The sequence below is a fragment of the Denticeps clupeoides genome, chromosome 2, assembly GCF_900700375.1.
Source record: "Denticeps clupeoides chromosome 2, fDenClu1.1, whole genome shotgun sequence".
Lineage (NCBI taxonomy): Eukaryota > Metazoa > Chordata > Actinopteri > Clupeiformes > Denticipitidae > Denticeps > Denticeps clupeoides.
Genome location: NC_041708.1, coordinates 34,351,952 through 34,368,307, shown reverse-complemented (window position 1 = coordinate 34,368,307; position 16,356 = coordinate 34,351,952). Strand labels below are relative to the sequence as shown.

The following is a 16,356-nucleotide window of genomic DNA, read 5'->3' as shown; positions in this document are numbered from 1 at the left end:
ATGCAACCAAGCGCTCTAATTACATGAAGCAGAACACCCCTCATCACTGGTCTAAGGTATTGTTCAAAAGAGCCAAATGTCATATTTCAGTAAAAAAAATGTCCAGGGAGCTGCAGCAGATATTTTTGCAGTTTTGCTGCTTAAATTTGTTCTAACCAGATTAATTCAGGATGAATTTAAACAGTGTCCCCTCATCAAACCGGAGGCTTTCTTTTCCCCACAATGTCCATACACTTGTACATACCTGCAGCGAGGACGAGAGGAGGACTTTGTGAGAAGAGATTTGCTGCACAGGAACATACGAGGGCGTCCACTCAACCCGGGGACATCAGACAGTAGTGTCCTTTCAAATTGACAGATGGGTCTGTCTGCTGCAGATTACTGGCTACTTATCGACAGAGCATGTTCATTACATCCTGATGCATTTGTGAAGTGAAGTGATTGTCACATGTGATACACAGCAGCACAGCACACGATGCACACAGTGAAATTTGTCCTCTGCATTTAACCCATCACCCTGAGTGAGCAGTGGGCAGCCATGACAGGCGCCCGGGGAGCAGTGTGTGGGGACGGTGCTTTGCTCAGTGGCACCTCAGTGGCACCCTGGCGGATCGGGATTCGAACCGACAACCTTCTGATTACGGGGCCACTTCCTTAACCGCTAGGCCACCATTTTGCCCTGCACCATAGCAGCAGTGAGAGAGAAGAGAACGGGAAAAGATGGGTAGACGAATAACAATCAAATCCATTTTTTATTTGTTGTCCCGGAGATTTTTCGCATAACTGGCAATCCTTAACAATTGAAGCACGCTTAAATATTAAGGTTTCCAGTTTTCCTGAGAATATTGCTGTTGAATTCATGGATCATGGAGACGTTGCATTCAACCAGTGATGGTCTGATCACACAACAGAAATACAGGAACCTGGCTGGCTGATGTTAATTTAATAACCTTCAGGGTTCTGATTCCAGAATGTCTCCAAATGAACGAGGCTTCCCTTTCTCATGAATAATTCTGTTCTGGGTGTCTGCAGCCTCGAGATGGATGTTCACCTTTGTTTAATCAGAAATTGATTTCATGCCAAAGTCACCGCTCAACACCGGCCTCACAGACGGTTCGGGCGGGTGGGGGGAAAGTTTCACTTCCCGCTCTGTCCTGGGTGGAGGTAAAATGGATCACATTGTTAGCCTGAAAAGCCATTTTCATGCCACATTAGATTACTCTCTGTGCACCGCGGGAAGTTCTCTAGACAGAAAATGTAAGTTCACTACGGGCCACACATTATCATTTGAGCGGTTATGGAAATGGGGGGGGGGTTTAGGTGCACATTTTCGGTATAATTTCAGACCTCCAGCGCACTCACGGTCATACGCAGTCGAATCGAGTTTCCTTAAACAGTCAGTACTGATTTATGGCAACCTGAAGAGGGTCTCACTGTTTTAATACTCAATTTAATCATGAGACGAAGCAACATGCCCGCTGTTTAAGATCCAGTTTTTGGTGAATTAGTGGATGTGAAGACAAATCTAATCACGTCACGCCCTACAGAATCTGAATTACCTGTCGGGCACAAAGGTAGAAAAAAGGTAAATCCTCATTTTTTATTTTGTTCTGAGAATCAGCCCGGTTCATAGCACATTAAACAACAACAAAAAAAAAATGCAGCCTTGCACATGGAACACAGCCTTATGTAGTGAGCTCCCCAACCGGCCGCCATATATTGCTTTAGAGACTCTGAGGTGTGGCGATCTCTCTTCGGTATTGATCCCTAATTTCCCCCTGTAGATTGAATGATAAAAGGATAGAGGAGCAGCGAGGAGAGGGCAGGCCGCAACAATACCCTGACTGACAGGAAACGGGGAGATAAACTTCTCAAGAGGCTGAATTTAGGACAAGTAAATATAATCCCTCCTGGCGCGACAATAAGGGCCGGGCTATGGGTCTATTCTCCAAGGGTCCCAGGGATTCAGCATGTACGGTTCCTTGGACAAGACGTCCCCAAGGCTATTGTGTATTCCAGGGTTTAGGAATGACGAGTCCCTCCTCTGCTTGCCTGCACCTTCGTGGGTTGAGAATGTGTCAGGGAGCATGGGAGCAGGACGTTGGAGCCTGAAAAGCACAGAAATGTTTAAAGCAGTCATTTCCTACAACTGAATCCTAATCATTTATCTCCCGACAAGCTTTCTTCAATAAACAACTAGCACAATGGCAATAGAGGATCGACAGAAACCACAAAAGAGCACTCACGATTCTTGTCCTGCAGGAAAACCGAAAAGCTAAAATTGGGTTTCGAAAGATATTCCAAAGTTACAGCAGCAAAATAGAGGGCATGTAGTAAAAACTTGGCTCCCGAGTTGCGCTGACAAGATCTAAAAGACAAATATCTCCGTGCACTCCAGACGAGAACCTAAGATGAGTTTAAATGTTTCAGTTGTTCTAGGAGGACCTATACACCCAGACCCTGAAGAATCACCACGAGTCGTACTGTTTAAAAAGAAACTGGTACGGGGTGTGTTAAAGGTTTTGACAATGGCCAATTTATCAGGTCTAAATGAGGGGCAGCCAATCAAGAGTGCCCACAGCCAAACTGCATTCAAAATAGCTGATAGCTAGATCATAATCACCACCGTCTTTATAATATTCATCATTAACACTAGTGATGGGAAAGCTGCAACAAGAGGTCTACAGAGAACTCTGCAGCCCAGGGGCCATCCTCATTGCCTAATTTAAGCCAGGAGTGTCGAACGCTGTCATCACAGCAAATGCTCGCTGCTTTGAAAAGCAATATGAAACATTTAGCGAATGTTTTTTTTTGCTTATATATATTTGAGTCATCATCTTTGTTCTATGTGATAAAGACCCCATAAATAAGTATAATTACTGCCTGTGTTGCCGATTCAAATTTTCTCAGAATCCACATGCTGTTTACTTGTAATGGGGGTGTAATGGATTTACTGTAGAGATATAAAACAATAATATAGGGAAATAGATAAGAATAATGTCTAAGGATGTCTGGGGGAAACAATATAATTAAGGATTGAGTGATAACTACTGCAACACACCATTAGGTGTTTAGGGTTACTGTACTCACGTATACGTTTCGTGGAACATTAATGCAGAAGCTGTAAGGCAAGTGATTATTATTTACTCAGGAATTCTGAGATGAAATGTGGACAGGAAGCTCTAGTTTGGGGAGATAAGTGGTCTCCTTGCAGCTGCCCAGGATCCTTGTTGATATATTTTTTCATTTACCCAGTGGAGTAATGATGGAGCCGGGATTCTTGACAGATGGACCATGGATTGTTATGACACTATCAGGATATGGAGATTGGGGCCGGATGCAAGGGTAAGTACCTTCACGGGAGGAACGTTGGGATTGGGAGTCATGAAATAAATTATCTTGGTTAGCATTGGACACCGCTCCAAAACCGCCATTGCAGAGAACACAACATCATAGTTTAATCATAGTTTAATATGAACATGTGAGAGGGTTAATAGCCAAAATACTGTAAAGATGGTAAAGAATAATTTATTGTCCTGGCATCAGAACATCATTCAAAAAAAAAAAAAATTTATGTAGCTTTGAAACAACACAATTCAGACCAGAAGGTCAACATCTTCAAGTGTTTTCGTTCTGTTTCTCTTCCATTTTTCTGTGTTGGGATCAGAACAGTGAACAGAGTCTGTTTCTACAAGGTTTTTTTCTTACAATTCTGTTGCGTTTAATAACACCAACATTTTCACATAAAATTTATATATATATATAATTATATATTATATATATATATATATATATCACTCTCTATTAACACTTCAGTCTAATGTTTCTTTTTTTTTTTAGCGTGGTCTGTAAATCAAACTGTGGAAGCCAACCAGTAGAAAGAATGCCTCTCACCTCAAACACTGGACATACAGCACACACTCAGCTAACACTGAGAGACAGTTTTTTTTTTTGTTTTTGTTTTTTACATCTTTGGAGGGAATTAAGCTCTTAAAGATTTTGCCCTCCTCTTTATATTCCAGTTTTGCCTAGATACAGCTTAATTCCATTGAACACAGTTATGATCAGAAAAAAGCAGGAAAGAGTCAGTCAGAGAATGTCAGCATCAACCAAAGTCCCAAATGCACTCCAGCAAGGATGTGAAGACTTGAATAAAGTTTGGCACAATGTCGATCGGCGTTTTGATGTCAGCACAGAGAACCGAGATACAACTGGAACAAACAGGTTTTATGCAAATATGGATGACAAGCAATTGCATTTATTATCTTTTAACACCATTTTGATTGGAAGGAAAAATAAAATTGCAGTGAAAAATCAAAGGAATCTGTTTCAAATATCTACATCTATTTTGTTTAGGCAGTGAAAAAGCACTTCATTCAGAAGGAGAGTGGAATGGTGGTTTAAACGGTCTCAAAACATTGGTTTAGTTGCACAGACACTATTAGAATGAACATAACCACTCCCTTCTTCTGCTTTTATTTAGTGTGGAAAGTTTTTTTCTTTAATCTGTGTACCATAAAACAATGTCTGACGCAACTGGAGGGTCAATGTGGCATCCGTGTAATATACACAATGCGCTCGTATATATCTGTAATGTACACCAAATACTTCACATATAGAAAATGATAAATTGTAAAATCAAATAAAAAAATAAGATTAAAAAACAAAAATCTGGAAGAAAAAAGGCATGGAAAAATCTAATACAGAGGACATTCCATAAATTCAAGATAACGCCTTGATTCACCATGAAGTAAAGGAAATGAAAATGTGAAAAGCTGTTCCTGTAGCTCATGTAAACAACTAGTTTCCTTTGTGCTTATCCTTACATTTCCCCGTTATATTTCAGCCTCAAACATTCAAATTCTCTTTCCCTCACTTTCTTTTCTCTCTGACATCTTCCATTGTTCTTCCCTTGCTCATCAAGGCCGCTCTTTTCTCATTCTCACTCGTCGTCAGTTCAGGCTCTCGATGGAACAAGCTTTAACAGAACTAAACTCGCTGAAAAATGTTTTGTGTCTCATGCACATGCACAGTCTTCTGCCTTCCCCAGAACCGCAACCCTCCCCCAAACCCCCCCCATTCAATGCTCCAGTGCCGAAGGTCCCTAGACCCAGGAATCGGGTGAGGCGGGGTAGTGACTGGTCTCATAGTTGAGTTCACTATAGGGACGGGCTGCTGAGTAGAAGTCTACATAGTTGCCAGTTGACTTCAGTCCCAGGTGCATATTGAGATCAGTGGCAGGTGGAGGGCGGTGTGCTGGATCCTCAAAAAAGGACTCTTCAAAGTTTCTAGTGGAGTTTTGAAAGGGTGGATACGTCTCAAAGTCATTCCGGGTGCTGTCCGGAACAGCTGGCTGGACAGGAACCTGGAAAACATGCCATGTGATTGGTACAACCTGCAATATGCTTCTATATTGGCCACATTTTCTAAGGTTTTGCTGTTGAGGTTGCAGTGCAACAGTCCAGTGACAACATTTGTCCCTCTAAAAGACTGTAAAATTCAAGATGGTGGCTGGGTGACTCAAAAAGCGATTTCTGAAAGCAATTGCCATTTGTAAAGTGCAGCTCTGCAGCGTTTTTCAAACTTCTTAAACCTCATACAGTGGCATTAGTTGCAGAGACTTCAAAGATGTAAAACACTGTTTTGCGTCACCGGTGTCCTTGAATACATCAAAATAACAGTGTTTAACAGAACAGAAAGTGGCTGGCTACAATCAAATGAGATAAATTGTGAGCAAGCTCATCTGCTGGAGGGCTGATAGCACATATTCCAAAGCTCGAGGCGTCTGCAATTACCCCCGTATGAGGTATAATTCCAGATGCACACCATATATATTGTCTCAGTAGAATTTATATGCAATGCTGAATAAGGTTCTCTGATGTTTCAGCAAGCTGAATCCTCCAAAAATGTGTAGTTAAAATAAATAAATCTTCCAACCAACACCAATAACCACACGTAGACGCATTGCTCAATTCTGGAAGTTTTAAAGGGGTTAAGGCAAATTGAAGAAAGTTAATAAAGTGTGGAGAAAGAAAACGAAAAAGTGCTCTAAGGTTCATCAAAGCCCAGCAGCTGTTAGCAGAGGCAGCCTTCTTCGTCAATTAAGTTATTATAACACTTACCTTCCAGTGTAAGACCAACAGATGTTTCATAAGACTTGAAATCAGATATGGGCATATGGAAGCAGAGAGCTGGCATTCATTAGCACAGATGAACCTATCAAGTCGCACAAACAGCTTCTGACTGACCCGAGCTGTGACAGTTATCTCTCTGTTTCACGCAACAAACGCTTCCGCTGCATACTGAGATCCATGGCAGGTGGCGGGTGAAGTACTGGACATAATAATAATAATAATAATAATAACTCCAATTATCATAGTTGTCATAATCGTATAATGTAGGCATATCCCATTAGTAACATTAAACATATATTTATGTAGGTATTTTTTCTATCTGGATGATTTTTTAAAATCAGCACATGTACATGATTGTATCCATTTACATGCTATTTGAGTGAATAAATGATAAAGGTGTGCAGCTCTTCCCACCTGGTTGTGTTTGATCTCCTCATTAGCCGTGACATATGAATTCCGGTACAGTGTTGAGGTTCCACAGGAGATTTGAACTTTTGGATCAAACAGAGAAAGACAAGGAAATCACTGGCGGAAGACAGATTCCAAAAACATTTTCAATATTATATCACGATTTGTGTTACCGTATATAACCAAATACATCACCTGCAACCAACATCTAACAGCTTCAGCACTTAATGTTTTTTTAAAATAATATAAAAAAAAAATCATGAACTTCAACATTACTGACTGTTTAATTGGAATGCTGTTTGCTTAGTTCCTCCCATGCCAGTCTTTATGTTAACTGTTTTTCAGCTGCCCGTGCATGTAGCAGCAATTATGTGCACGTAAAAAAAAGATTACTGCCTCACAGCGGGCATTCAAATCCATCTTTGAGCTACCACCTCCTCATCAGCATTACTGCACTCGCACATTCCCAGCCACCACCTATTATAATATACATCGGTGACATGTCATCTTCACCTCCTGGAAGGGACAGTGCCTACAAGGTCTGTGCGGCAGGAAGAAATCTTAGTGCTAATTGGCCAAAGTGTATTCCTGTAACAAAGTGCAGTGAGACTGGGCAGCCGGATCTTTGGGGCAGCAGACGAGGCTCGGCGTACCTGCCATAGCGTCTTTCCTGGACGTGTGCTCGCCTTTGTTTCCATGGAAACTGGCGTTGGTTCCAGTCGACTCGTAGTCTGCCTTCCTTTCCTTCAGGCTGATCATCTCACGGGGTGAGGCTGGGGCGCTCGCTGCAAATCAGAAAATCACCCACATAATTCCCAATAAGTGTCAGGCGCCGGTGACAGTCCCGCCACAATCCGGCCAGCATTCCTTCACGCTCCGGCCCCTGCGGGCATCTGCTTCGTCTCGTTTTCTTTTCAATCCCTGTCTCTCTTGTTTCACAAACTAACCAGCAACTATGATCTCTCTCGCTTGGTTCATTTTGTGGATTTCTACCAACTCCTCTCTCTGTGTTTCTCTTCACCGCGGAATAAGGCGAGTTGTGGTACAGTCATTACTCATCATTACAGACATTAATCATGTCAGCATGAAGATGATTTCATAAGAGCTTTGTAGCAGTCAGACCATATTTAAATAATTCTCCTCAGCGCACCACGCGAAAATGCCTACCTCTAGTCGAAATGAAATGCTTACTTAAACAGAACATCAAATAACACGCTCCCTTCTTTGATCAGGACGTTCTTTTGACAGAAGGCTGTTCCAGATTCTGTATTCCCTCGGCTATTAAAAAGTGAGCTTATGCTCTTTGTTTGACCTCAAGTCAAACTAGTTGAAGCATTGAGGACCTAGACCAAGAGCATTCAGGATGTAGGGCCCTCCTCATTCTCCTCAGAACTCCTCTTTCTCCATCTTAAACCCATTCACACACAACACCCTCACGCGCCAAATAAAACAAAGGGTTTCAATAGAATAAAACTTTTTTAATAAGGTGCAAAAATGATGCCAGTCCTATATTTTTTAGTGAACTGATTGTCACATGTGATACACAGCAGCACAGCACACAGTGCACACAGTGAAATTTGTCCTCTGCATTTAACCCATCACCCTGAGTGAGCAGTGGGCAGCCATGACAGGCGCCCAGGGAGCAGTGTGTGGGGACGGTGCTTTGCTCAGTGGCACCTCAGTGGTACCTTGGCGGATCGGAATTCGAACCGGCAACCTTCTGATTACGGGGCCGATTCCTTAACCGCTAGGCCACCACTGCCCCTATATGTGTGAAGTGAAGTGATTGTCACATGTGATACACAGCAGCACAGCACACGGTGCACACAGTGAAATTTGTCCTCTGCATTTAACCCATCACCCTGAGTGAGCAGTGGGCAGCCATGACCAGCGCCCGGGGAGCAGTGTGTGGGGACGGTGCTTTTGCTCAGTGGCACCTCAGTGGTATCTTGGCGGATCGGGATTCGAACCGGCAACCTTCTGATTACGGGGCCGCTTCCTTAACCGCTAGGCCACCACTGTAAGTGGTAAGTGAAGTGATTGTCATTGTGATTGGTAAGTGAAGTGATTGTCATTGTGAAACACTGCAGCACAGCACATGGAGAAACAACGAAATGTGTCCTCTGCATTTAACCATCACCCATGGTGAGCAGTGGGCAGCCATGACAGGCGCCTGGGGAGCAGTGTGTGGGGCTTTGCTCAGTGGCACCTCAATGGCACCTTGGCGGATCAGGATTCGAGTGTGTGCACCCTGTGGTGGACTGGCAAGTAACAGGACTAAGTGGTTAAGGTAGTCAGGCAACAATATACATCACCTCACTCAAAATCCAAGTTAGGGACTGTGCCTTAGGTAAGTGTGAAGTCGATTCAGGTTCCCTGGAGGGAGGGAGGTCTCTGTTAACCATTTTCACTTCTTTAACCTCAAGAACAGAAATAATACTTGCCGTTCTGACTATGCTCCTACACAATGAGAAGATCAAGCTGGTACAGGGGTGTTAGGATTGAAAAGAACGTGACGCATTGACGGGAAGGCACTTAAATTGTCCAGAATGAGGAAGTAGGTGTCAGTCATGCCTACAGGCATCATGCTAATCATGTATCTCCCATGTTAATCTTCTGGGTTTGACATTAACAAAAACTCCCCATGCGTTGTTTCTTATTTAGAGCAAAGAAATTTGTTAATTCTCTACAAATATAGATTCCCTCAAGTTCGTTGCAGCCTTGACTAGCTCTAGTGTCCTGGGTGAAGCTTACATGATCTGCTAGTCATTTCAGCACAATCTGTACCAAGTTGATTTCCCCCAGCAGAGAGTAGCAAAGCTAACTGGACATGGCAAGCACCGAATTGGCAGCGGGAGAGGATGCTGCGCCAGTCACACAACTGCCCAAATCAGTGCAGCTTCTCCTTCAGCCATCTCCACCGCCAAACACAGGACCCCCGTTTAGCCCAGAGACCTGGACAGGGCTGTATCAGCGCAGAGCACAGTGGTGCTCCGGGGCCCTGTTGGCTCTGCTCTCACCAGGCCTCTGCCCCCCTGGCGGGACTTCAGATCTGTCTTTGGCCATTACAGGCACACCTGCATTAGAGACCGAGCTGTTCCTCTGGCCTGGCTGTTTTTCTCACTCTCTGCCCCTCACAAACAGACACAGTCACACTGCTCATTGGGTAAACACACACTTTCCTGACCTCCTTGCACACGGGAATAAACATTCAGCTCATACTCACAGCCTTGTTCAGGAACACACACAATATGATAATAAGATTAAATCTGCATGAGCACTTTCCTCTTCCTGTCTGGTTTCATGGGATTCACACTGTTTATAAGTAATGTGAATCTACTATAGCAATAAAATCGAATTACGTGGGTGGTAGAAGGTCACAAAGGCACAGGTTACTACCATTGTGTCACTTAACCCTGAGTGCCTCCAGGGTGACTGTTTGACCAGGACAGTTGTCCCCATATTTACATCAAGTAAACAAATACATACATACATACATACATAAATACATAAATACTTTAGTTTTACTAAATGTCACATTAAATTACATAGGTGTTTCATAGGGGTGCCAAATGAAAAATAAGACCAAAACGTACATTTGAGATGCCTAAATCTTGCTATGACATACAAATAAGTAAAGTAAAGTGAAGTGATTGTCACATGTGATACACAGCACAGCACACGGTGCACACAGTGAAATTTGTCCTCTGCATTTAACCCATCACCCTGAGTGAACAGTGGGAAGCCATGACAGGCGGATCGGGATTCGAACTGGCAACCTTCTGATTACAGGGCCGCTTCCTTAACCTGTAGGCCACCACTGCCCTCATAATGTATATCTATACAGTATGAATACAAATGTTTAACTAAGTTATTAATCTTAATTGGACATCACATAATATTTTACTAATAAGTACATATGTACTATACATCTCTGCACCTCTGTTTTTGTAATGTAATAATATTTCAGGTGGTTTATTTGTTTATTGCTATAACTAATTCATGGACTAATGCATTGACAGCAATAGAGAGATTGTGAATATATTGTGAAAGCTACTTGTGCCTGGGACTGTGACAACTCAGAAACCAGAAAAACAGTAAAAAAATACCTTGTCTGATCATTTTGTTGAGCTTCAACTTTAAATTAGATTAAAAAAAAAAAAACATATCTGCATCCAGAAATTAAGCATTTATCATCATCCGGTCCAGAAGGATTTACTCTGGGTCCGGGATTTCATGTTCGTCCTGTGTAATGTTTCTTGATTGTGTTCACCTGTGTAAGATTGTATAAAGCTGGTCTGTTTGTGTCTATTCACTGTCGGGTCATTGTTATACAATGCAGCACAGTGTATGTGTCCTCTGCTTTTAACCATCACCCTTGGTGAGCAGTGGGCAGCCGGGGGAGCAGTGTGCGGGGATGGGGCTTTTGCTCAGTGGCACCTCAGTGGCCAGCGATTCGAATTACGGGGGTCACTTCCTTAACCGCTAAGGCCACCACTGCCCCTGGTACTTGTTACTGGATGTCTTCCCTGTCCTGTTCATCATATATTAAACCCCAATTTCGTGACGTAGTGCATACGCGTCCTTCTTCATCGCCATGTCCAGTCATCATTCAAGATCACCAGCGTGACAGCATTAGTGTTACACCCCCCTGCGCCCCCCTCAGGCCATGTAGAGCCTGTGAATTGCCTGTTGGAGTGTGTCAGCCAAGATCAATTGGGAGTTCATTGTAGGAACAGTTTATCTTAGCCCAGTCTGGGAATCGTCTTGCACTCATTGATGCGCCCCTTTTCATAAACCCTTTTCATGCTTGATATTTTGTCAGACTTCTACTGTCTTACTGTAGTTAATATAAGACTATTCTTTACTTGAACTTTCCTTTAGATCGTCAGTCTGTGGTTTGTGGCTCACATCATTTTATGATGAGGTCCAACAAACTGGCCATGACAATTAGTCATCATAAATTATTGTATACATGCATTACAAAATGTACCAATGCATAGCAAAAATTTTAATATACTGAAACATAATTTGTTTTTGTAAATTAATTAAAAAAGTTCACCCTTCAGTCCAGGTATTGAGTCTAGCAATGCAGATAGAATAAAAAAAAATGTTTCATTTCTGGATTTTTTTTAGGTAAAATTAATAATATTTGATAGCGGTTCTCTGATTTTCATGAGCCATCAGTCATAATCATCAATATAAAAATACAATATTAATATTAAACTATACACCAAAATTTCAGAGAAAATTTCATGAGCCTGTCTGGGCATTTTCAGCAGGAATGGGTCTTTCTCCCATAAAGTGGGACATTGGTCACAGCATGAGGCATTCCTAAGACCAAAAGACCAGGAGGTCTTAATATAGTGGGAGCAGGACCAGGTGGTCCTAATAAAGGAGCAGGTGTCCTGATAAAGTGGCCAGTTTGTGATTGTGTTGTAGGACAGTGTTGGAAATGATTATGTAGGTGGTTTAAAGGGTTCATGCAAGTTCAATGGGGCAAATGCTAAAATGGGGTCAAAACAACTGGAGAAACAAGCATGGGTTCAAAATAACCCCATAGTCATGTTCAAGTGACCAACAAAGCAACATTTGGTGGGATTTGGTTAAACTGTGTTCTAGCCGGATAAAGGACCATAATCAGAACCAAAATAAATTGGATTCAATGGATAAAGTCTATTGGAGGTGAGATCAAAATCTTGACCAGACCTATGGGTCAACTTTAGATTTATCCTTCTACGTCTAACAGTCTGGCATCAAAAAGTCAGTTTTCAGACTAGAATAATAAAGGTGTTCTGGAAACGTTTTTTGGAATTCAGGCATATGTCAAAACACGAAGAAAGGAAAGCCCTACAACATGGCATAAAAGATTGGTATGTGTGCTCAACCGTGTTATTGCAAATCCTAAAACAAAAAAAAATTACAACTTTTCAAAATTTGGTCCCGATTTGTGGGCGACCCATAGGACCTACCGAAGCAACCAATATGTCAAATTGTGTATCTTGGCAAGGCCTTTGACCTCGCATTGACTCCTGAGTCACTATCTTCAACAGCTACCCACAGGTGGCAGAAAACCTGCTCCCAGTACAATAGTAAATAGTCTGTCATACTGACAGGCCCAAATGAATTATAAAAATATATTTAAAACGTCAAAAAAATTTTTCATTAAAATACACAAGAGCCTGAATCAAAATGTAATAATTAATATTTACAATGACAGCCTGGAATGGACTTTTAAAACACTTATTTTCCTGATGTTGTAATTGTTTGCCATGCCCTACAACTTTCTTTAAGGTACAGTGTATCCACATGCACACGGTTGACCAGGGTGCAACTGATAGTCCTGACTATGAGATTTCATTGCACATGTCCTCATTTCTCAAGGGGTTCACTTCCCAGAAACAAGAAAAATGACATTTCAGAGAAGCCGTTTAAATCCCATATTTAACTCCCAGTTGAAAAAAATGCAAACTTAAGTCCATTTCCTCGTAAGGGACTTTAAAACCATATGGATTTTGTCTCAAGATTTAACATTTTACTATACTAGTGGCACGAATGAAAGAGTCATCCTGTCACATGCTCTCTGTTGAAACGCTATTTGTGTGTGTGTGTGTGAGGGAGAGAGATATATATTCCATACTTTGCCTAGTGATGGCCACAAAACGCAGGGAGAAAATGGCTGTTTTGTCTCCCCATGCTCATGCCATCTGGACAGAATAAATCAGCAGATGCAACGTTAATGTCTGTGGCTGCAGAGCAAATAAACCGATTAGTAATTAGTGTGCTGGTGTGGCTAGAAGCTCGGGAGAACACCTGAGACTTACATCACCCATCACGCTGAAAAAAGGGACTGCCCATCAAATGACTAGTTACATTTTTGAAAATATTTCAATATTGATTTGTAGGAAATTGTCATTTGTCACCACAGTGCCAATAAGGTAGCGAATTAACACCTTCAGCTGTAAATGAAGGTAATGTGTATTAAATTTAAAATTAACCGCTGGGAAAACGTTTCGACAAGATGAATTAGACCCGTCCATGAAATGGGTGGAACAGGAGACGGCCGACGCTGAGGAAAACAGAGCGAAGTGGCGTTCGGAGGGCCTCCTGGTCTATTTATGGTTCCCCGTGCACTGCAGGGCTGAGCAGTTAGGCCCATCAACTGCACTTTAAAGGGCCCGACTCTTCACGTGGCGGTGTTTTACTGCCGCTGCTTGAGGGCCCAGTAACTCTGTCTGAGCTCACATTGGGTAATGAGTCCCCCACTTAGGACTGGCATTAGCGCTGGTTAGAGGAGCTCCATATAGCAGCTACGGCTCACTGGAGTGCTTTCACTTTAGCGGGCTAACTGCTGGCTCACCACTTGCATTGCTCTTATGCCCCCCCGTGCTGTACAGGCTCCCGTGTGCAGAGAGCCTGGCAACTGGAAGCCATGGAGACGCTGCTATGGCAACGCTGCCACCACCACATCCCAGTGTCCTACACTCCAAGATTTAAAGAGCAGACCCTAAAAAAATTTATTTGAAGGATGTATGGAAGCCCACCGGGTATTTATGTGGCACATTTTTTTGTAAATTATGGAAAACCAACATCAGGAGACAGGAAGGACAAGACAATCTTTAGAAGTCCTTTGAAGAACATTGTGTGACCTGAAAACCTTCAGAGATGACAGGAGACCTTTTCAGACTGATCACACCACGGACAGGCTAGGTGGAGGAGGTGTTGGTTTTCTGTAGGCACTAGTATATGTCTTAGAAATTCATTAAAAAAAGAACCAAAAAACAGACATGAAAGACAATTACTTTTTAATTTGACCTAAAGAGCAATTCATAGCTGAGAGGATCAACATTATACAAAGTCATTATACTTCACTGTGGTCCATCAAAGACAAATTAGTATGGATGACGAGGCCAAAAACAGCAAGAAGCTGTATGAGCTACAGGCAGCATAATCATAACACTTTCTGGATGTAGAGTTTTAATTAATGAGTTGTGGGAGGAGCCATGGGTCAGGATTATAAGAGAGATGCACAGAAACAAGGAACTGCGAGTCAGCAGCTTGGTCCTGGCATCTCCTCTCCAGCAGCAACAACAAGGCCGGGGGTCGCTGAATAATTACAGCCCTGCCACATGTTATTGAATTAGGTGATGGCGTCAGTTTCCATGAGCCGTATCGCCCTAGGCCTTGAGTGTATCTTAGCGCCGCTCCATGACACAGAGTACAGGCCCCTTCCTGTGATCTCTGCATCTCACACACCTCCCACCCGGACGGATCAGATGCGGCTTGAAGGGTGTGGAACTCGCTCTGGCGAATCCCTTGAATCAAGAAAAATGATCTTGATTGCATCAAATGTTATCATTAGCTAAATGCTAGCCTGGCTCGGCTGCACACACGCATTTTCAGATGGTCGTTTGTACCGCCCTAACAAATGATGCCCTTCAGGGGGAGCAGACTTCCACTTAAAGTGCCACAAGTTCAGCTTTGTGCTACAGAGTGCAGGAAACCCCATGAAAGGACTCGCAAAAGCTGACTTCAGGAAAAAAAAGGCAGTTTAATGGTTCATTGGTGGTGCTAAGTCCCGAATAAAAACGCATCATGGGCAGCAGCCAGCAGGATCCAAATCAGTTAAATGCACCATGATTTATAATGACTTGTCAGGCTGATAGGTCTGGTGGAAACATCAGGTGATACATGCAAAAAGAAAGAGCAAGTTCATTAGCCTCATCGAAACCATATTAAATCCAAATAAATCCTATGGAAGAGGTCAGTTGTGTTTGTTAGACCTGAAGTGAAAGTGAAGTGATTGTCATTGAGAAACACAGCACAGCACGCTTTTAACCCTTCACCCGGGGAGCAGTGTGTGGGGACCGTGCTTTGCTCAGTGGCACCGTGGCAGTTCGCGATTTGAACCATCAACCTTTGGATTACGTGTCCGTTTCCTTACCCACTAGGCCAACCACTGCACAAAAAGGTTTTTGAACTGGTTGATGTACTGGTGTATATTGATGCAGTTTCTAAAAATATGTAGACTAAGACAGTATTACTTATACCAGAATCTACATCCAACTACCAGTAGAAATAAGTTTAGTTATTCGAACAACATCCCCTCCACCCCCAGAAAAGTTTAAAAGCAGTGGTAGATGTTTGCATTACCTCACAAGCTTAAAGCAACCCTAAATTTCCTGAGGGGATTGCTTTTTGATTGAGGAATTGCTTTAATAAGACCAAATTGAAATTGCCATATTACAATAATCGATTAATATTGATATTATGGTAATACGATAAACGTCCATGTTTTGCGCAAGATGAATTTGTTTTGATAAAGGTTTGATAAAACTATGAAGGGACTGCGATGCCTATAGAATGACTGCACGTCTACTGGGAGCTCAGTTTGGGATCCCACCTCAGTGTAATTGGGACCACTGACATGCATGGCAGTGTGTTGTTCTCAAGGCCTCCGGGACCACGGCCAGCGGCAGGCGATTAAATGCTGAGGTCAGTGCTGTTTCCGGGGGAGGCGTGGACTCACCAGATCGATTGTTCGGGGAGGTCCGGACCGGCGAGATGGAGGGGGTGCGGGAGGACGAGTAAGGTCTTTGTCTGTCCCGTTCTATTGTGGATGCAGACCCCACAAAATGATACTGTGCGTAGCCATCCTATGGACAAAACACATACAAGTAAAGACATTTTAATGCAGCAGGCGCCGTATGTTAACATATCTACAGCGAGGCTCTGCAATTCCGAGCACTTTTTTTACTTTGTCAAAGTGTCCCTCACCAAACTATTGCTGGGATTTGCTCACTCTTTAAGACTC

General features: G+C 42.7%; 1 protein-coding gene across 5 annotated transcripts in view; it reads right to left on the bottom strand.

Annotated features, from left to right (window-relative positions):
- Positions 1–4,982: 4,982 nt before the first annotated feature.
- Positions 4,983–16,356, bottom strand: part of ctnnd2a (catenin (cadherin-associated protein), delta 2a) — a 243,488-nt gene continuing 232,114 nt past the window's right edge. For 3 of the 5 annotated variants that reach the window (XM_028963713.1, XM_028963707.1, XM_028963732.1), the window contains 4 exons: positions 16,072–16,198; positions 7,196–7,327; positions 6,549–6,625; positions 4,983–5,365 (listed from right to left, as the gene is read on the bottom strand). In XM_028963713.1, the coding sequence (XP_028819546.1) occupies positions 5,105–5,365; positions 6,549–6,625; positions 7,196–7,327; positions 16,072–16,198 (597 nt within the window). In that variant the 3' untranslated portion in view covers positions 4,983–5,104. Of the gene's footprint in view, positions 5,366–6,548; positions 6,626–7,195; positions 7,328–13,862; positions 15,211–16,071; positions 16,199–16,356 lie in introns of those variants that run through there. The other 2 variants (XM_028963722.1, XM_028963740.1) reach the window with 2 other exon arrangements.